The sequence below is a fragment of the Agelaius tricolor genome, unplaced genomic scaffold (genome assembly GCF_023055355.1).
Source record: "Agelaius tricolor isolate 1412-34295 unplaced genomic scaffold, bAgeTri1.0.p SCAF_16, whole genome shotgun sequence".
Taxonomy (NCBI): domain Eukaryota; kingdom Metazoa; phylum Chordata; class Aves; order Passeriformes; family Icteridae; genus Agelaius; species Agelaius tricolor.
In genome coordinates this window covers 12,984,330-13,005,515 of record NW_027269276.1, presented here as the reverse complement: position 1 = coordinate 13,005,515, position 21,186 = coordinate 12,984,330, and the positions used below count along the sequence as shown (strand labels likewise).

At 37.7% G+C, this 21,186-nt stretch overlaps 3 protein-coding genes across 8 annotated transcripts in view; 2 read left to right on the top strand and 1 right to left on the bottom strand.

Annotated features, from left to right (window-relative positions):
• The window catches only part of CCPG1 (cell cycle progression 1), a 21,170-nt gene extending 7,620 nt beyond the window's left edge, over positions 1–13,550 (top strand). For 4 of the 5 annotated variants that reach the window (XM_071441567.1, XM_071441568.1, XM_071441570.1 and 1 more), the window contains 8 exons: positions 677–791; positions 1,278–1,357; positions 1,556–1,763; positions 2,763–2,858; positions 5,793–6,050; positions 9,065–9,186; positions 10,219–11,627; positions 12,810–13,550. In XM_071441567.1, coding sequence (XP_071297668.1) covers positions 677–791; positions 1,278–1,357; positions 1,556–1,763; positions 2,763–2,858; positions 5,793–6,050; positions 9,065–9,186; positions 10,219–11,627; positions 12,810–12,987 — 2,466 coding nt within the window. In that variant the 3' untranslated portion in view covers positions 12,988–13,550. The remainder of the gene's footprint in view (positions 1–676; positions 792–1,277; positions 1,358–1,555; positions 1,764–2,762; positions 2,859–5,792; positions 6,051–9,064; positions 9,187–10,218; positions 11,628–12,809) is intronic. The other variant, XM_071441571.1, reaches the window with a different exon arrangement.
• Positions 13,539–21,157, bottom strand: PIGB (phosphatidylinositol glycan anchor biosynthesis class B). Of its 2 annotated transcripts, XM_071441573.1 has the most exons (12): positions 20,973–21,157; positions 20,749–20,879; positions 20,409–20,528; positions 19,708–19,812; positions 19,418–19,548; positions 18,686–18,826; positions 18,234–18,285; positions 17,609–17,820; positions 16,344–16,408; positions 15,498–15,708; positions 14,569–14,749; positions 13,539–14,011 (listed from the first exon to the last, which is right to left on the bottom strand). In XM_071441573.1, the coding sequence occupies exons 1-12, from the start codon at positions 21,052–21,054 to the stop codon at positions 13,880–13,882; spliced, it is 1,563 nt and encodes a 520-aa protein (XP_071297674.1). In that variant the 5' UTR covers positions 21,055–21,157; the 3' UTR covers positions 13,539–13,879. The 2 variants fall into 2 exon arrangements, with proteins under 2 accessions (XP_071297674.1, XP_071297675.1); XM_071441574.1 differs by lacking the exons at positions 17,609–17,820; positions 18,234–18,285 and having other exon boundaries at positions 20,973–21,153.
• Positions 21,111–21,186, top strand: part of RAB27A (RAB27A, member RAS oncogene family) — a 32,924-nt gene continuing 32,848 nt past the window's right edge. The window contains exon 1 of the mRNA XM_071441580.1: positions 21,111–21,186. The gene's annotated coding sequence lies outside the window, so the exon portion shown is untranslated.

Genomic DNA, 21,186 nt, shown 5'->3' with positions numbered 1-21,186 from the left:
TCCTGTTGTGCTCTGGTGTTGTTGCTGCCTGGCAGCTGACCAGTAACGAAGGCTCCTTTTTGGATTAAAGACAGAAATCCAATCTAGAGTTTGTATAAATATTTGTTTTTGAGGTGTCAGAGATGTACTATATAAGCAGCCTTTCAAAATTTCTCACAGGAATTGAGATGGAATGAAGTTATACATAGTTTTTCCTGGTAGTAGTATTTATTGGAGCTCATGTTGATATGCTTGAAAGTTCTATTTTTGGGAGGGTGTGTGTATTTGCATAAAATAGATGGGAGCAAGAATTAGATCCCATATTCAAAACCTCCTCTGTTTCTCTAAATTCCATTTAATAAACAGATCTAATAAAGACAATAAAATAGTTATTTAAAATACTCAGTGTAGCTGTTAATTAATGCCTAGATTGCTGTCATTTTTCCCCCTTAGAATTGTCCTTGTCTAACATTTTTTAACCTTGGTCATGAGTATTACGCACCAACACTTGTTTCACTCTAGTTAGTTGGTATTTCACTTGCTTTTCTTTGCTCAAAGTTGTCTTCAGTTTTAAAGGCTCAGTTTTTCTGTTTCTGTTTTTAATACTAATATTCTGTTTTCTTTGTGACCCTTTCTTCCTACTTTACTATTGGAAACTCCAGTAATTGTAATGTCCATTTAAACTTTTCACCTTCAGGGTTCTGACATAGAGACAGTGACCTCGGAAAATGGAAGCACAAATGACAACCATGAGTTTGGTTCAGAAGAATATGTTTCCTTGCAAGAAGAGGAGCAGGCAATTGATGTGCAAAGTAAGATATTAAAAGAGGAGCAGTTACATAAAATAGGTCAATATTTGTTGTAGCAATATTGTTTGGCACAAAATTAGTATTTTCAATAGATTTTTATGTGCTTTGTGGACCTCTGTCAGGGTATTTGCTTCACCAGTGTTATGGAAAATAATGAGTCATTAACTTTATAAAAATATTTTTTCCTGAAATGTGTGAAATTAGTAGAATGTCTTTTATTTTGTCCATACTTTAGATGTGTTATAGAAAGTGTGCACTGGTGTTGCTGGAAGATAATTTTAAGAAGTGTTATTGATTAAAGAAGTATTCCCTAGTAAAGTCATAGATCAAATTAGAATACTTTGGAAGGAACCATCAATGCTTGTACTCCTGAAAAAATGACATAATGACACAGAATTTTAGTATTATATGTGTGTGGGCATAATTCGTGGTTGCTGCTTTTAATCTTGTGTTTGTTTGCTTGTTTATTTCCTCTTTTTATTCATATAGCTCAGTGCAGCAATGATGAAGAGATCCCAGCAGTAGATAATACTCTGTCTGGTTTTGAGGAAGCTCAGACAGTTCCAGAGGTAAATTACACTAACAGACTACATTATTCAGAAGCTTCTCTAAGCCCCATCTGTCAATGGCAAGAAAATTTTTGAAAGCATTAAAATAGTCACAAATTTTTCCTTTTCTGAAGTTCCAACAATTTTTGGTTATTTGTTTGTTTTAATTACGCCATGTTTTTTGTGTCTGAATAATTCTCACACTGTCCCTTTCCCTAGGAAAACAAAGAAAAAGTTCCTGATGATGGGTCCTGCATTGGAACTATTAGTGATGATTCTGACATTGTTACACTTGAAGCTCCAAAACCAGAAGAAACTCAGATTCAGGAGGAAGCTCCTGCTGATGGTGAAGAAGCTCAGAGTTCAGAGGATTTTAACATGGGTTCCTCCTCTAGCAGTCAATATGCATTTTCCCATGTAGAAACTGGTAAGAGCAATGCAGCCCTAAGCAACTGTGTGCAAAAATGTCACCAGGGAAAAAACCCAAAGCAGTCTTTGGTTAGGGAGCCTTCTTTTTATGGAGAGAGGAAAAAAATAATGGTTTTGTTGAGTGCATATCCAAGTATTAGAGTTTTTCTAAACTCTAGGTGCCCTCTACAATTTTGTCTAAATGTATGTCTGCAATTTTTTAATTGAAAGCAATATTTTTCATTAATTGTTCACTGTTTTAAATGGAAAGTTAATTTGTAGCACATCTTGGAGAGTTAAAATTACTTTTAGTTCACAGAATAATTGAAGGTTTTCTCTTGGCAATATTTTGGGCTTTATATAAGAGTTGGCATAAATGACTAGCAAGTGGGAGGGGATTTTTGGTGCCATGGGGACTAGACAGTATGACTACAAAAACTTTCTACCACCCTCATAGCTATGTAGTGTATATTTATATATTGAAGATACTTCCAGTGCTCGACTGAAATAAGCAGTGCATTATAATCAGGAGGAAGAGGATGAATATTTGTCCAATAAAGAACCACAAACAAAACCCCAACAAATCCAAACCAAAAACTTCCTGTTTTGTTGTGTTCTCTAGTTCTCTGGTCTTCCTCTATAATTCTTTTTGGCTGCTTGTTTGTAATCTCTTCTGTTCTCTTTGTTCTCTATGACACCTTTGTATTGCTGATTTTTATCTTTCAAATTAAGTTTATTATAAAGCAGAATTATACCTAAAATACTGTTTTATCTTAGAGTAGGATACATTGACCATTAAATGGTCATGTATCTGCATAGTATCCACTGGAAACAGAAAGTGACAGCTTAGCATCTAATTATAATCAGTGAAGATTTGTAACAGAACTGTCACTTTCTTTAAGTCTTCTGGGGAACCTGACTTAATTTTTAAATTAAGATTTAGTTGACTTTGTTTTTCTTTTTAGGGATGAGTTCTAAAAGTGTCTTTTTTTCCCCCCTGTGTTTTTGTACACAAAAGTCAGTTGGCTGGAGAAGCTGTGGAAGATTCCTGGTTGTGTAAAGGGATGGGGAAATGAGGTGAAAGAGCATGTATCTCGCAGTCTTCCTTTTCAAGGTGGTGTGATTACATTTGATCAGCTTGTGCAAAGCTGATTGCTTAAGGCTTGCATGGAGTGTTCTTACAATTTTTGATAGCAATCTGACTTGGTTTTGTCATAGTCATATTCTAGACAGATGCTGAAAGCCAATCCTCACTGAAGAACTTGGCTAAGCTCTCGGTGTCTTATGTGCTTCTTTAAAAAGATGTTAACCTTGCATGTAGGTTTGGAGCAGACATCAGTAAGGTTTGTAATACATTTGAATGTGTGTGCTTGATTGTTTCAATGGATAGTGTTGGATTCCAAACCTATGTGTGACTGGCAAAAAGAATTTCTTCCATCTAACATAAGCTGATTTCAGCATGGCCTTTAGTGCTGGGCATTCAGCTGATCACGTATTGCAGAAAATGGCAGGAGTACTTTTGCAAGTGTTTTAAATGCTGAAGTTTTAGAGGTGACAAAAGTGGCAATAGAAATCTTTGCCATCCACTTCTTGTTGAGTGTTCTTTTGTGGAAAAGGATGAGCCTCAGATTCTTCCTAATGTAGATACTAAAGGATTTTCTGCCACTTCTTTTTGCAAACCAGTTCCTGTTGAGATTGCCTTCATCATGCAAACAGAAATGTTTTAATATTGCTTCATGAGTGAAGTTCAGACAGCAGAAGTACCCATATGCTACAGTGAACTCTATCTGAGCTGTGTCTGTGCAGAAATGTCAACTGACTTAATCTGATTGCTGGTATAGATCTGACACTTCAAAATCACAGCAGAAACAGGATTTTGGGCTGCTATTGTGGTCACACTTGGTTTCATTTGTAGTCCTTTCCATCCTGGTACTATTAGAGCACAGCTTTGTACTGAATTCTTACAGCAGCTGTAAGGCAGTGTCATTCTTGCCTGAAAGTGTAATTGCTGTTGACAACTTGGCTGCAAGTGCTTATGAATGGCTTTAAGTATCTTACAGCATTTTTCTTCTTGATTGTATTTTTTTTCCTCCTTTCCTATTCTTTGCTGTCCAGTGTGTATCAAAGAATTTTCCCATTTGGCTAGAAGCAGCTCTTGTTCCTTAACCACTTTGGTATTTCATGTGTGTAAGCTTCTTTGGTTGTTGAAAAACCCTATAAAAACCCCACAGATGAGCAAGAAAACCACCTCTTACTAAGTTTGTCCTGTATATTTCTCTATAATGTCTGACCTCTGCATTCTAGGAATGCATTTTGAATGTTTGCCTTTGTTTTCCAGGATTGGGAAGTATGCATCTGCTTAAATGACTGGGTCTAAAATGGTGTCCTTCTCTACTAAGCTATAGAAATTCATTTAAGTGTCTGCATGTCAAAATCACTGTTTAAGTCTGGTTTGACTGATTTACTAACATGGAGTTTTTTATTAAGGGAGGAAGTTGTCTTTCATAATCTGTCACGTTGCTTGTCCATGGACTTAGAAATTAGAAGTGTTCCAGATACTAACTGATAATCTTTTCTGGGCTTGATGCAATCACTTCTATCAAGTTGTAATTTATTTTAAGTGAAGAATCTTAAGTGCTAATGCATTTTATAGATAATAGCTAGCACTGCTTGGCATTCTTGTCTGTTCAGTGATGTATGCATGGCTTTGCTCAAACAGAAGACTTTTCAGTTGTGAATTGTTCAAGGACAGACTTTTTATATTTATATTTTTACATTCTGAGTAATGACATCTGCTAAGAGAATGAATAACCATATTTTAGGAGGGGCATTAGCATTGTGTGGCTGTGAGCAGCAAAATTAGTGTCCAAACAGGAGCACTTTGTGATGTCTAGAGACTTCACTGATCCCATTGAATTTATTCCAGACCTATGAATTAGGTACAGAATGTAGATACTTGAAATCTAGTTTTCCACCTACTACGGCTTCCCCTTGAGATTTACCTTGCACTTGAAAGTTACACTTTTAAAGGAGTGAGATTAAATAATAATTACTTATATACTGGATTATATAAATCTATTTACAGTATATGCAGCAAACATTTGTACAAATGGGAACAAGCAATTACAGCTCTGTTATTTTCCTGGTTAGAACATGTGGCTTTTGGGCCATTAGAACATGAACGTACAAATGGTATAATAAATACAATCTTGCAAAAATTCTATAAAAGGTATTTTTTTAAGGTTAGAATTTGTTATTATTACAAATCTTGTACAATTTACCAAAACTTCAGTCAGGTAATAGAAGAGTGTTGGGAAAGAACAAACAGAAAAGCACTTGGGTGCATTTTTTCCTGTGCAGTAGTGGTGGAAAATGGCTTTTTTGAAAGGTGGGTAAAGATGGTAACAGGTAGTATATAATAGATATTCAAAGTAAACAAAATTGCATATTTAAATAAATTTATATCTTGATTTTGAATATTTCTAATAGCTACATTAATGCAACTGTAATGGAATTTTTTCTGCAGTTGCATGCAGATCACAGAATGAAATTTTTTGGGGATATGTAACAAAACCATGTCTGTCTTCTAGGAGGCCTTCTTTTAGCAAGCCTTTATATTGCTCTTTCGTTATTAGGTATTTCAGTTTCAATAGCTGCAGGAGAAGGAAAACTGAATTCTTTGTCTTTCCACCTCACAAGAATTTGCAGGGCCAGTACATGTATATGCTTTAGGAGGCAGGGTTGACTGAAACACTTTGTAGTGAGTGAATGGTAAGGTATGGGGAAGTGCCATACAGCTTTTTAGTGATGATTTCTTGATTCTCTATCATTTAGTTTTAAAAAATTAATTTTTAACTTTGAAGAGCACACATTGTTTGCATAATTTCCAGCACAAACTATATAATTAGAATTTTAATTTTGTTCTGGTAATGTTCTCAAAGATAAACGCCGGATCTATTCTGCACAAATATTATGGATCTTGATAGTCGTTTTGCTCTTTATCACAGTACTCAATGCATTTTAACCACCGCCGTATGTTGCTTTTCAGTGTTCTCCTCCCAGGCCAGCCCCGAGGAGGAGTCGAGCAGCGATGAAAGCAGCAGCCAGGGCAGCCCGGCCGTGCGCAAGCGGCGCCCGCGGCGGCGGGGGGTGTCGGGCTCCGAGCCCGAGGGGGCGGCCCCGGCAGAGCCCGAGGCGGAGCCGCCCCGGGACGAGCAGCAGCAGCGGCAGTTCGGCAGCGGCCTCAACAGGTGCATCGTCCTGGCGCTGGTGATCGCCATCAGCATGGGCTTCGGACACTTCTACGGTGAGTTCAGGGGCACAGAGCACACAGAGTCCACATCTTATGCAGCCAATGCTGTTTTATTGCGACTCCCATGTTTGTTCTTGTTCTCTGCTAACCCAAACCTAAAGATGAGAGAAAGCCACTGCAGCTGTAATGATAATACAGAGAGGTCCTTTAGCAGTGCAACTGTATGTAATATACACTACTTTGTACAGTAATGGGGTAAATAGTGATTTTTCCTGAGTAGCTCTAGTTTTATATGAAAATAAGCCTTCTAAAAGCACACGTGATTCATTGGAGGTGGGGATATCATTCTGTTTGGATTTTGTGTTGACCGATTGTTAGGGATTTCAATCTTGGCACTTCTTTTGAGATTTATATTAATTTTCACTTGATCCCAATTTTTTTTATTTTTAGGTAAACCTGAAGGTAAGAGCCTTGAGTGATGTACTGTGTATGCTGTGCATGCACTCAGATTTACTTCTTAAACCATGCGTGTGTATGTGTGCACACACATCCATATATGTATGCATACTTACATTGGGAAAATAAAACAATGAATCAAGTCTCAGGAATTGCTAACGTATGTGGGATTATAGGAGCAACTAAGCCAATCATACAAACTCATTTTATGTAGCAGTAACTGTGTGAAAGCTGTTTGATGAGCACTGGTGTGCTAGAGGCATAGAGGAGCACAGTGACCACAGCAGTCTGTGATAGTGCTTGTGGGGGAACATGAGATCTCAGTTGATAATCACTTCACTGTACTTAGTTTGGTGTTAATAATAAATACTATCTTTGTAAAGAACTTGGAGATCTGTGGATGAAAGATACACTTTGAACGTGGACTCAAGTTAATACATTTTTTAAGGAATTCACTTGTTCATTCATTGAATCTGTACTTCTAAATAAAAATTGTCATCATTGATGACAGTGATGGCAGTATTTTTCAGCAGAAGGAAGGCAAGTCTGTGTGGCTTCAGTTTTTGCTTCTTCAGGTGAAAGTTCTTCATGGTTATGGGATAACTTATCTTTCTACCACTAGAAAGGAAGTGAAGTTCTGCTTCCATCTTCCTGTTTTTAGGTTTGTTTTTTTTTTTTTTTTTTTCAACACAAACTTGCAGGGAGAATCCATCTCCCTAGAGGACTACTTTGCAATTTTGTGGTTCAGCTTGGAATGAATGTTTCCCACAGCACTCTTCTACTGTTAGGCTAATTGTCATGTAAGAGGATTGGGAGTGTAACTTTTTTTAAAATTACTTTGCTTTTTTTGGGTCAATATCAGGATAGTCTTTTCCTTTTAGCTAGAGCTCTAGGACCCCCTTAAGACTTTCAGAGATGTAGAAAGCAACTAGATTAGATTAATTAGATTAATTAATAGATTTTAATCAACAACTGTATCCCAATCGATATTAAACTGAGTTAACTGGTTTTATGATGCTCTAAGAAGGAGAACCTCTAAGAAGGCAAACTTTTCAGGTAACAGGTGAAGCTTAAATTAGGTAGAAGGTCCTTGCCAGAAAAATGTCTCCTTATGGACATTCAGATATTTAATTTTTTTCTTTAACCAGAAACTGCAAGGGGGACTATAGCTATAATGCTAGGGATTTGGATTGGCTGCTTAAAGAATCTGAAGGAAACTGGGACTTAAAGTACCAGCTGGAAACACAAACCCATTACTGAGGAGTGGCACCTCAATATTAACAAATTTTTAGTGTTGCTAAATGTCATTTTTCCTTACTGTACTTAAATTAGGATTTTTGATAAGGAGAAAAAGAGAGCTTTAAGTGTTTTTTCTGTAATTCAGGTTCTACCTAACATCAACCCTTTATGCTAAATGATGATTTTTCAGATGCAGGCTTTAGATTGTTAGGATTGATGGACTTCCTCAAAAGTGTCTATAAAAGATAAATATTAAAATCAAATTTACTGTCAGTATACTTAAATTCATTTATGAAAGGATCTGTGCTATCAAGAAGTGTTTACTAGGACTCTGCAGACTTAAAATCATTGCTGTAAAAATGTTGCCTTTGCTTAGCTGCATTGAACTATTATAGTTCAGCTTGGTTTAATAGAACAGTCTTTTTTTAAGGTCACACTTGACAATAGATAAAAAAGAAGAGAGCACAAAACATTCTTCAGTGTAAGTGTACTTGGAGTATTTCTTCTCTTTAACAATACGTCTCCCCCTGCCTTTAAATACAGAAATAGAGCTCTGAATATGCTGCATTGGTTTTAAAGAAATACCTAAAAATTGCTGTTGTCTTTTCTCTAGAGTCAATTCAAGAGAATCTTAAAAGCAAATATATAAAAACTACATCAGTCTTAGGATTTAGAGAACATGTCTTAGGTGAGGAAGTACCAGTCAAGAAGCTGTACTTGACAAAAAAAATTGGTGGCTAGTACAGCAAAGATACTTTTTCTGAAAGCCAGGGTGTCTCAGCCTTTGTCTGACAATTGAAATTCAGACAGGACACTTGCTTACTCTGCAGCCTTTGCTTATGGATAAGGACAAGACACAGCCTGCAATACTTGCTGCTTTGTGAGCAGTGTGTAATAATTGTATTTCTGCATGAAAATTTAAACACTGTGCTATAATACCCTCTTATTCATGTAATTCAATTAACAGTCAAGGTTGGAGTTCTGAAGTGGATAATGCATGGACCAGTAGTCTCTCTTTTATCCTGGTTGACTTGCATGTTACTAAAAAACTTACAGAGAAGTCACAAATATTCTTTCTTGCATAACTTGTTGGTTTGGATCTAATTTATTTCTATGTAATGTTCCAAAATTCCTTTATTTGTTATTAATGAAAAAACAGTGTAGAAGCAAATTTTTGGGTCTGAGAAATGTTTAACATTAAAGGAAACAATTTTGCTACAGCTAAACAGTTACTGGTAAGGACAGGGCTGAAATGTCAAGGTAAAAATGTTTTTCAATTTGCAGAGAGAATGAAGACAATGTTTAGGTTCCTCTGTTCCTCTAACTGCTTGCTCTAAGTCAGTCTATCAAAAGAAACTTTTTAATCTTTGTAGGTACAGTGCAGATCCAGAAACGGCAGCAGCTGGTGACAAAGACACGTGAATTAAAAGATCTGAAAGATGACCTTTACCAGTGCCAACAAGAGCAAGGAGATCAAGTGCACCACAAAGGGGGGGTAGGTGTGAGCCTAGCTGGAAGTCATTGCACAATTCTGTCATTATGTGTGTGTTTTACACAAAGTGAAATGAGTTTCTCACACAAATCCATTTAATTGTTGTCTTTAGCAAGTTCTTTCAGAGAACTTTCCCCTGAATTCTTGACAAATGTTTATGTTGACTGAATTTGCTCTCGGAATGTGGTTAAACATACTGGGTTCTATGTCTGTAGTCTAGGAGTTATCTGGACACAGAGACTGTTTCCCTATGACACAGTGCCAGGTTGTCATCAATGAGGACAACTGAAGCAGAAAATGCTTGTAAAAACATGTTGAACATACAGGTTTTGTGATTTTGCTTTCTAAATTATCAATAGTTATTAATTTTTTGAATACTTAAACCATACTTCTGTTTTTTTGCTATTGCATCATCCAGAGAGAAGATTAGGGAGTGGGCATTTTTTTAGATTTTCTTTTATGTGTCTGTTAGCAGCATTTGTACATAATTCAGTATGTTCTAGAGCTTGTCAATGATGCCAACAGACTGGGAGCTCTTTTTTTGTGTTAGTATATAGTTACACAAACAGATATTTTCAGATTTGATTAAAAATCAGTTTGTGAATTTCTGCCCCAACAGCTAAATGCCTTTGCTTCTTCTAATTTTTTTGGTAATCTGTAAATCCAGTTTGCTGAACATAAATCAACAGCAAAGATGCACACTTTGATTTCCTTTGAAGATGTTATGAGTTAGAGTTCATGTACCCAACTGACTATTCTTTAGCCAGTTAAACCAGTACAAGTGAGGGGTGATGACCTCTGGCTGGCTGGGAGAGTTTCTCACATGGTCTTTGTTGCCAAGAAAGTGTGTGATAAACAAACCCAACTGAGATAAACAAACCAGCTCTATTTTTGCATCTTGGCTGTGCATGTTTCATTGCATCCAAAATGACAAGTAAGCTCTGTTTGGGCTACCTTGGTTTTTCATCTTTCTAGCTAAAATTGTAACCATTCTCATTGTAGTATTTCTGCTTGTTTTCTTTTTGTTTCTTTTAGTCACTCAAGGGAGATCTTGACACGTGTTTGACCTTTACTGAGGTGGAGAAGAAATCCTTTGATTCTCAAAAAAAAAGTCTTGCTGCAGAAAATCAGCACCTAAGAGAATCTCTAGAGAAAGAAGAAAAAGCTTTGGCCTCACTTCAGGAAGAATTAAGGAAGCTAAGACAACAAATTAGAAACTTAGAAGATAAAGGTAGTAGCACTGAATCTATTGTACTAGAAAATCAGAAACTAAGGGAGCATTTGGAAGAGGAAAAGCAAAGGAACAGCAATTTTCTCAGGCAAAAGGAAACACTGTTCGCAGAGGCACAGATGCTAAGGCGAGAACTGGACAAAGAACGTCATGTTACAGAAGCTCTGAAGAAAGAACTGGAACAGTTAAGCTCTCGTCAAACACCTGAGAGTGCTGCTGATGATGATGAGACATTAAGAGAAAATCAAGAAATAGAAACTCTGCGAGGAAGACTGGCAGAACTAGAAAAGAAGCTGAACTTTGAGCAACAGCGCTCTGACTTATGGGAGAAGCTGTATGTTGAAGCGAAAGACCAATCTGAAAAACAAGAAATTTATGAAAGTGGACAGAAGAAAGGTGCTAAATGGCAAAGTAAGAGTAGAAAGAAATCAAAGGAGACGTTTTTTGGTTCAGTTAAAGAAACTTTTGATGCTATGAAAAATTCCACAAAGGAGTTTGTAAGACACCATAAAGAAAAGATTAAGCAGGCTAAAGAAGCAGTGAAAGAAAACTTGAAAAAATTCTCTGATTCTGTAAAGTCTACATTCAGACACTTCAAAGATACCACAAAAAACATCTTTGATGAAAAAGAGAAGTCATCAAGTGACAAAAGATATGAGGCAAACAAGAAAGCTCGAACTTTTTACCGAGACCATAACTCCTACGAGAATCTGAAGCACATGCATTACAGGGGACCTCACATGCCCAAAGAATCCAGAAATGGAAGGAAACATCATTTTACAACATATGAAAAAGATTCAGATTCCCAGAAATGTCTCAATGATCATTTGTGTAATAGAAAACATCAGTTTGCCCTAAAGGGCTGCTCTGGTATTTTTGAATGTGCTCATCAAGAATTCCTTAGTCTCTTTAACAGAGTTTCAGACCCCATCAGGGTGGATGAATTTAATCGGCTAATGAGAAAATATTTGCAGCAAGTTGTACATAACTTCCATCACTGGAGAGAACTAGAAAATTTCATCAATAAGTTTTTTCATAATGGATTGTTTATACACGACCAGATGCTGTTCACTGATTTTGTTAATGATGTCAAGGATTACCTGGAAGATATGAAGGAATACCAAAGTAATAATGAGAAGGTTTTTGAGGATTTGGACAAATACGTCTACAGATACTACTTCCATTATGATAATTCACCCCAGTATGGACCCAGGTTTGTTTCCATGTTTCCTGTACTTGATAACACAAAGAAGTGTTCTTTATAAAGACAACCAATGTCCTTGTTGTAATGGATGGTCTTTGAGCAGGTATGTGTATGTATGTGTGTGTGTGTATACATATACACACACACATGCTAGAAGACTTTCTGAAGGGCTTAGTGGAAATATTAGATTATGTTATATAAAGTGGATCTGTAGAACCTTTATATAAATTTTGTGTGTGTGCATAGCACCATCTGATGTTTCTGCTGGGTTCTTTAGAAAACTGGAACTACCAGTAGGATTTTTTTAGACCAAACAGCTCTGATTGCCTGTCTGATGGAATGAGGAACTGTCTTGGAGCATTAACTGAGGCTTCCTTTTTGTCCTGTGCTGAATGAGGTTTTTGAGTGTATTTAAGGTGTGTCTGATTCCTGTTCTGGCAGATACATGTCGCTACTCTCCTGTAGATTAGTGTAATACTGGGTTAGTCTGTATGCCCAGAGCAGAGCTCATCACACAGCAGGCTTTAGTTCAGATCCTGACCCTGACTAAGCTTTGTTCAGACTTGCTCACAATGGCCCTTTGTGTCAATTATTTCCTACATTCCTTTCCTGGATCTAAAGGTGTTCTCAGAGCTTTACAAATTTACACTTGTATTATTTATCATTTCATGTACTTTACTGCAGCTCAAGTCTGAACTATTAACTACTTTGGGGTTACTAAGTATTATGTAACATAGCACTTTCTCCTATAGAAGGGTGAACCATGAAGGTGATAGTCCTATTATCAGCTACCCAGTTAATGTGGTTTTGGCAAACACATAAGTTTATGATTTTATTTATAGTCCATCTTCCTAATTTATTATCAAAGGAGCTTTATTTTAAATTAAATACCTAATTTGTGAGAATTTCAGTTTGCAGAAAATCAATTCCAAGTTCTTTTACTGATACTGTTATACAGAAGCTTGTGATACCAGCTGCATTTTTATTTTTAGAAAGCATTTCTTTTGTATATACCATCTTATTGATGATTTAAACAAACAAATGCCTCTCCCATTTTTCTTACAAGCTAAAGGACTACTTACTACTAATTTTGTTTTCAATGAACCTCAGCATGTTAAAAGCTGTACTTGAAAATGTAATTGTGTTACAAAATGCTTTTAGTAGTAATAAGCTTTTGTTTACTCCTTGCAGTCGACCTAAAAGACCTTTTACACAAACTGAAAATTCCAGACATGAAAAACAAGCTCAGAAGTACCAACACCGTAATAAAAGAGAAGGTAAATGGCATAAACATGGTCGCACTAATGGAAGACACATGGCAAATCTTGAAATAGAATTGGGGCAACTACCCTTCGATCCAAAATACTGAGTAATTTATTGTAAAAATTAAGATTAAAATTCACATGCTCTCTGGAAACTAATTGTTTTTCAACAAAGCAGCAAAATGCAAATTTTTTTTCTGAATAATTTGATTTTTACACATTTTTGTTAACAGGCAGAAGTCAGGCTTTCTGATTTGCATATTCTGTACCGTTGCTTTAACTGTTCTTTGGAAGTAAAGATAGTTTGGGTGCCAGCAGTATTGTTGCAGAATCTAGGCATGCCATGACCTGTGTATGAAAAAATGCTTAATTGCATTCCATTAGTGTAGTTAAAGCTTGAGCCATGCATAATGTACCAACTACTAACTCCAATGTTTGATATACTAACTTCATCTCATCCTTCAAAAAATAGATCAACATTGTGGTAATGTATTTGTTAGTGTTCTGTAACCTTGTATTTGCTTCCTGTCTTTGGGGGGGTTCAAGAGCCTGTTGAATTGTGAAGAATTTGCTGTGCTGCATTCTAATCAGCGTGCTGATTTAAACACTTGAAATGTCTTGCATATCTGCATATTGTAGAAGAAAAATAAAAGAGACATTGTGGGTAAAAGTCTTTTATTATAAAAGAAACTCAGCATAGCTGTACAGTTCTATAAAAACAGTCCAGTCTTGTCTGTATTTTATTGCTTAAGTATTCATATGGTAATTTTGGTCTTCCCAATGATTTCTAGTGTTGTAAGGTAGGTCAGGAACCCCACCCTGCCCTAGTGCTACTGAAGCTGCCTTCAGGAGGAGGTTTATGTGTTTGCAGGCACTGGCTGCCCCATGGGACTGCCCCCGTTTCAGACTCAGTGCTTTCTCCTTTCTGCAGTACGAGATGTAAGCATAGCGACTGCTATGCAAAACTGATCTCATTGGGTCTGAGCTCTAGCCTGATCTTCAGGGATAATTCATTTCAGATTTCCTCCTGTAGATGGAGATGTGGCTTCCAACTCGTCCTTGAGGTACATGAGTATGAAAGACAGTGGCTGTTTTCTCATAGCCCCTTAAAGCTAGAAATGATGATATTTCCTGCAAATGAACATACATTAGTTTCCACAGTAAGAAAACACAGCTGGGAGCATAAGAATAGTGTTCCAAAGTCTCTTGACAACCATCAGTTCAACTGTCCCTGGGAAGCTTTATCCTTTATTTTAGGAAAGCCTGCTAGAAAAAGAAGCACTTATCCTGTTTGATCCCGTCTGGAGCAGATATTCACCAGCCACCATTGTTTGAGTTCATGGACTTCATTAAAGATTTGAGGGGTTAAAAGGTACTGTGACTGCAGGTGTTTTTAGTTTTCATTGTTGCTTACTTAAAAGTTTCTGGGAATAGATGGCACATTTGTTTTAACATTACTTTGTGGCCTGTAGAATTTGCACAGAGGAAAGGACATACATGAACATTAAATATATAGCAGTGGAATGACATCAATAATCTTATTATGGGCTATAGGGGTCAATTTTAATATAAGCTATACTTTAAAAGTTGTTAACAACAATTTTCAAATATTTTAACTATAACTCTTCCCTAATTTATTTTGTAACTTATCCTCAGAAGCACTTTGTTTCATCTTGGTGTTCCCATACCTGTTCTAGCACATTGAAGAGGATCAAGTGACTGGGTAATAATGTGTCATTGTAAAACTCCTTGTTCAGCCAGCCAAGTGGGTTAGAGTAAAACACATCTGCTTCATCAACGTAGCTCACATTGCCAGTTAGGTCTGGGGGACACTGAAGGAATCTCATTTTTAGAGGACAATGAACGTGACTAGGGAGAAAAACAAAAACACATTCGTGATAAACTGACCAGAATCAGAGGTTTGAAATGACTCACCACTTCAAATGACACCTCAGTCAAAACAAATATCAGTTAATTTTTTTCTTCAGAGTAGTATTTTTTTCCCTTCAATAGTTCATATGAAAGCAAAGTAAAGCAAGCAGACTCAGCTCCAACTGCTGGGACTGTGCTGTTAGCAGTTAACAGAAAACACATTTATCTTAATAAAAATATCATTTGCACAACATCAGTTTCTTAAAAAGGTACTTTTCCATATCAGCTTCACTATTTATATATGCTTTAACATTTTGTTTACTTGCCAGGATCTACTGAAAACCTTTTGCAGTGACCTAAGTCACTGTTGTAATGACACTTCTTTACTGCCTAGCAGCAGAAGTAAAATTAATACATTTTGATTGTAACAATTAGTGTTTAATTTTGCTAAAAATGTTATCATAATGAAGAAGTGTGACATACTTAGTGAAGTCATTAGACTTACTGCATATCCTCATACAAAGCTATTTCACAAAAATAGTAAAGCTTAGATGCTGAATTTTATTCTGTGGTATAAGCATTTGGCTTATGTTCCCTATTCACTCTGTATTAACTGTATGAAAAATCAAAACTCTTCCTGTATATATTTATATATCTCAATTTATTAAGCCTTGGAGAAAGGAAATCTTGATTTCTGATTAAGAGTTTGGATTTTAATGTAGTGCACTGTTGACACTTTTAATACCTGTAAAATGGGGTAGAGTGGCATGGCATCAGGATGAAAACAAAAGCTTGTGACTGCTGAGGGTGATTGCAGAGCTGCTGGATGTGACTCATAACATCCAGAGTGCCTCGCTGGTGAACCAAGCCTGTGTACAGGGCTGGGACTAAATTGGATAACAGCAGGAAACTTGCTGCAGTTTTCCTCCATGCTTTCAGGTATCTCAAAGAATATCCTATAGAAACATTGGAGTAAGTTTGGGAGAGAAACAATTCACGCATTTTTGAAAGTAGCCTAATACAGTGGCAATACAATTTCAAAACCAGTGCTTTGTCTCTTTAAATTTAATTTCTTGTAGTGAAAATCAGTTCATTCAGTAGTTTGGATGAATGATATATGGCAACTTACTGATGTGTTCTGATTCATGCAAGTCCACATAGAGCCAGAATAAATGGTAACTACATCTGCATGGCTGCGGTATTCTTTTTCTCCAAACTGCTGAAAACTACAGCATTCCTTTATTGTTATTAAATTTTGAGCTTCTGGCCTTGAAAAAGCATACTCCATTTTTTTTCCCCATCTCCAATCAATGCCCCTTTTCCCCACTTTGCTTGAAGAAGCTAATAATGGGAAAAATTGTCAGGTTTTTGCAGGAATACTTTGATCCATGCTAAGGATTCTCTATCTGTGCTACAGTCACTTGCTCTCCCTCATCTTTTTTCTTTCTCTTTTTAACTAGCTGTAAGAAAATGCTAGACTAATTCTAAGAATCCTTTATCAAATACCTACAATGACCATTAACAGTCATTATCTCCTGGGATAAAAATTATATCCAGGTAAGGTTGGAAGACATTTGAAACCAATGCTTACCACAAAAAATCATGCAGAATGGCAGTACTGGATAGATGAACCTGAATTCCTTATGGCTCAGTGTGCTGTAATAAAACATACAGTAGTATAGCAATAAAGTTAAATCCTTCAGTTCTGTTGACAAAATGTGTTTTAGAGCACAGAGGACTGGAAGAGCATGTGCATGTATTAAGAAGCTTTTGGTACTGAAGCAGTTAAGAGTAAAAATCCAAATTGTCACTTCTGAAGAACATAAATACATTCAAATTAAGACTATTTGGTCAGTTTAAACCAAGCACTGTTAAAAATTCCTGGGTACTACAATTAACTTTGACAGCTAGATGTAACTTAGCCAGTACTTCACCAATCTGTTTTCTGTAATAAGACACAATAAATCGCATGGATGAAAACCTAAGTTTCAAGTGCCCATTTGTACCTAGCAAATTAACTGTCACCCCTGCTAATACAAAAATACACTATTTCCCATGACAACTTTTTGGGGGATTACTGCAACTCTCATGTCTTGGGAATCAAAGGAGTTCTTACAAAACTAAGGAAGGTAAAAAAGTCCTAAAGCCAATAAAGCTACTTCCAGTTTTGAGCTGGAAAGAAGAAATTGCATTTCTGGTCTTGTTACTGTTTTGCTGTAGTCTATTACAATGATAGTATAAAAGTATTTATTGCTTAGTATTTATTTGCTTGCTCTATTTTTTCAAGTCTGAAAGTGTCTCTCCTGTTTAATCTACAGTTAATTCTGATGCTTTAGAAAAAAACTTACCTTTTCTTATACTTCTGAACTTACAGTGAAAAATACAGCCTTATGGTAGTTAAGAGTTGTGTATAAACTTGGGAATGGAGTAAGTTTTAGAGGTCTAAGAATCTCTCATCTTACTGGGGATGTATTAAAGTCCAAAGGAAATGGTGCTTTCATTGACAGGAATCTAGTGAACTCAGTTTTCTAACTAGTTCTGTTTTTGTTTAAAAACCTGCTGAGTGATTGAGTGCTGGTTTTGGGATTTTTTAAATTTCATTTCATGATGAATTATTTTATTCTTTAGAGGTCTAATCAATTCTAAAGATACATGTTGGTGACAATACAAGAAGCAGTGTTACACAAAATTCTAGAACCAGTTTTATAACTGATGGCATTTCTTGGGGTATTTGAACAGTTTCTCTAAGTTTTCTATCACTTATCTAAATCCAATGCTGCTTTGTTCTGGAGAGGACAGGAGCTTTGCCAAGAACACAAGCAGTGAGAGGCAGCAGTTCCCCTCAGCAGAGATTACCTGTACACCAGCAGTGTCCAGATCAGTGCCAGCAGAAGGATGCGGAGCCTCCTTGGTGCCAGCGCACAGCCGTGAATAAAGAACGGCAGATGGGGACCCAGCACAACTGGCAGTCCCTGAGTCAAGTACCAGTGCCAGGGGTGAGAGCCATAAAATGTTCCCAAATTCTGCAGCACGTTGAATTTCAAGAAGTTCAGCTGAACCAGTACCCACTGGGAGATAGGGGGGAGTTAAACACAAATCCAAAGTCAAACCCAACAGCTCCATTGAATGACACAGTCATCACTGGCCCTATATAATACATTTTCACTCCTACTTCAGGTTGGTTCTTTTACTTAGACTCAGCATGGACTTCCTGTATTTAGCAATTAAACACAGAAGTGTGAAAGTTTGTAGTTTGTTGATAACTGTTGAGGACTGAGCATACTGATTTTATGTAGCAGTCCATCATTTGAAATACCTGAGAAGTCAGTGTTCAAGGGTTTGTGGCTTAGGATATATTTAGAGATCATAGGCCAGACACTGTCACAGAAACAAGGGAAGTCAGAGAAATCTCAAATATACATCAATGCTAAAATACTAAACCCCAACCTTCTTCTTATAAGTCAAGTTTAAAACAGCTTACCTCACCAAAAAACACACGGTCAATTATTAAAGAGGTTCCTACTGTGACCAATCTGCAAAAATGGAAAGTTTGTTGCACTGATATTGCCTGAATTGCTTTTGTATCTTCTCCAGCTGTCAAAACTCTGATTCCTAGTATTTTTGAGATTATCCATACTCATGACCCTTTTACAGTGGCCACTTGCCATCATCTGGTATCTTTGGCACAATCCCAGATTAAGCTGGAATGCTGCTCATGTCTCACCATCATGAAATCTTTCCTTGTGCTTTTTGCAGCATATACAACAGTTTGATGGAAACGTGCCCCTTCCTTAAACTTGCAACAGGACTCTATTTGTTTTCTTTTTTATTTACATGATATCAGGTTTTTTGGCTTGTCTGCCTTTGCAGTGGTAAAACCAATCTTAAGATGTAGCTGTGCACAGTCCCAGTTTCAATTGAGAAAGGACTTACCCAACTGGAATGCAGTTGTGTAGGATAAGGTCGGCTTTCCTCTGTTCTTGCAAAAAATGGCTGAAGACCAAAGGCATCCACGGGATAACAGCAGTGGGACGAATAATAATTGCAAGTGCAACCAAAGCTAAATACTTACAACTAAAAGGAAGAAACATAAAAAATCCAGCAGCTTATCAAAAGGTCTGGTCAATTCTTTTGCAGACAGTGACATTTCAACAACTGTCCTGTCTCTGGCCAGAAGTTTTCTATACTGCAGGTAACTTTGTTTCTCTGAGTGCAGATACTTTCTCTTGCTTAGAAGGCTGCAACTCTAGAATTGCTTTGTTACAATGGAGTTGCTAGTAGAGGTACCTACTTTAAAATAGTGAGTAATAAAGAAAATTGTGATCACAAATTCACCTATATCTGACCCCAAAAAGCTTTAGTTATCTTTTCCCAAGTTACTCTATATTGCAGTGTTTTAAAGTTTAAAATAAAAGCTTCCCATGAAGTCACACTTTGCAAAGGAAAGAGTGGAATAGATAATTTTACATCTACCTATAACATAATCTTAAAAAATACTTAGAGGAAATACTAGAGTGTTCATTCCATAAGACAGAACTCTTGCTACATGAATGAGGGGGCTTTGCCTTAGATATTAAGAAAAAAGTTAGCATTTTAAACAATATCAGTAGATTGGTGTCATCCCAAACCAAAAATTATCAGTATTGTTAGGGGAAAGTTTCTCACCTGTTCGCCATCTTGGAGCCTTTTATTGGATAGTAGGAAAGAGCAAAAATGGTAAGAATAGTCTCCATGGTGTTTGTTAGAGTTCTGGTACAGGAATACCATGTAAACCAGGAACAGAGTTGGCAGAAGAACTGAAAATAATTATGAACACATTAAAACATGTTCACCTAAATGAAGGTGGTAATTCTTCAAGGTGTGACGTATCATTTTGCACTTATTTACACTCACTTTTTTACAATGCAAAACCAGTGTTTATTAACATGCATAATTTTTTAAAGGCTGTGACTCACCACAAACTTTGCTGTTTCTGAATTTTCAAGGTGTTGCACTAATGAGTAAAGCTTCACATCAGCAAAAGCAGCCAGCACTGCCTGTGCAAGCCTAGGGACCCAGATCTGTGTGAGCAGAGAGAAAACTGTACTTACAACAAACCAAGTTAAATTCCAAGTTTTAAGAGAGGACTGAATTAGTGAATGACTGTTCAAGTATGAAAATAGTGAATTGGTGAGTATTTATGATTTTATGATTTTAAAAATTAAATAGTAAGGGCCTTAGGTAAGGATAGTATTTCTGCCAAAACAGAGAATGTCTAAAGTTCAGCTGATGGAATGTAGAATTATCTGCTTTACATCTCCAATAGAAATCAAAAGGGGCTGTTGTTTGTTAGTTCTTGTGGGTTGAATGCAAATATACATTGCTAAACACTTTAGAAAACTGAACTACTGTGCAATTATGATGAAGTGGCAAACACAATCAGTATGAAAATCCAAGAGATTGACAGAGACCTCTGCACTTGTAGGCATCAGTGTTGTGACTGGAAATCTATTGAGTTCTGCTCCCATGGGAAGTCAGTGGGATCTCTGTGTTCACACATCTCTCAATTGCCAGACTCAAGGCTTTGCATTTTACTTGGACAATGCTAAAAATACGCTGATACAATACTTTAAAATTTAATTTTAGTAGCAGATGCACATTTTTTGATTATACTCACCAGCAGCTGAACATTATCCTTAGCCAGCAGTTGTAATGCTTTGTACATGCTTGCAAAGATCAGTGGGTACGAGTAGCCCCTTAAGTTACTTGTCCATTCCCAAGTCAGGTAACCATAATTATGAATATTAAGGACAGATAATGACCAATTGAAAGGAAAAGCTTCACCCGAGCCATTCGGATCGAGACCTTCTGTCCCTTGGGCCAGGGTGGTGGGGTGTATGTTGCTGGTCAAGCCAACACCTTATTGCGGGGGAGAGCCGTGCCCGAGCGTTCACCCGCCCAGGGCACCGCGGAGAGCGACGAGAGGGCGGGGGGGCCGCGGCAGGCGAAGGATATTTGAAGACCATGCGATGGGCCACCTCCAGCGACTGCCAGTACTCGTCCGGGACGAAGCTGGTCTGGATGAGGAAGCAATTGAGGGTCCGCAGCGCCAGGGTGAGCGCCAGCAGCGACGCGGGCGCGGCCGCACCTGCGGAGGCGAGGCTGGTCCGTCACGGGCCCCTCGGGGGCCGCCCCCCAGCCCTGCCCCTGCCCCTGCCCCTCCCCGCCCGGCCCCGCTTACCGGCGCCTCGCTGCGCGGCGGCCCCCCCGGCCGAGCTGTACAGCACCGAGCGCCGCTTGCGGAGCCGCACCGCCTCCGGCATCCGCGCCCGCAGCTCCCCGGCCGCCTCCTCCGCCGGGGCATGCGCGACCGCGGGAGGCGGGACAGCGCCGGTACTTCCGTCCGGTGCCTGCAGCTAGCGGGAAGCCGGGGCTCTGCCGTGTCCCGCGTTCAG

Coding starts and splice junctions, on each gene's coding strand:
- PIGB (XM_071441573.1), bottom strand. CDS start 21,054: ATGCCGGAGGCGGTGCGGCTCCGCAAGCGGCGCTCGGTGCTGTACAGC. Junction 17,821..18,233: donor ACCGTGTGTTTTTTGGTGAG/GTAAGCTGTTTT, acceptor CCTATCTCCCAG/TGGGTACTGGTTCAGCTGAA. Junction 14,012..14,568: donor TCTTCAATGTGCTAGAACAG/GTATGGGAACAC, acceptor GTTCATTTGCAG/GAAATATCATCATTTCTAGC.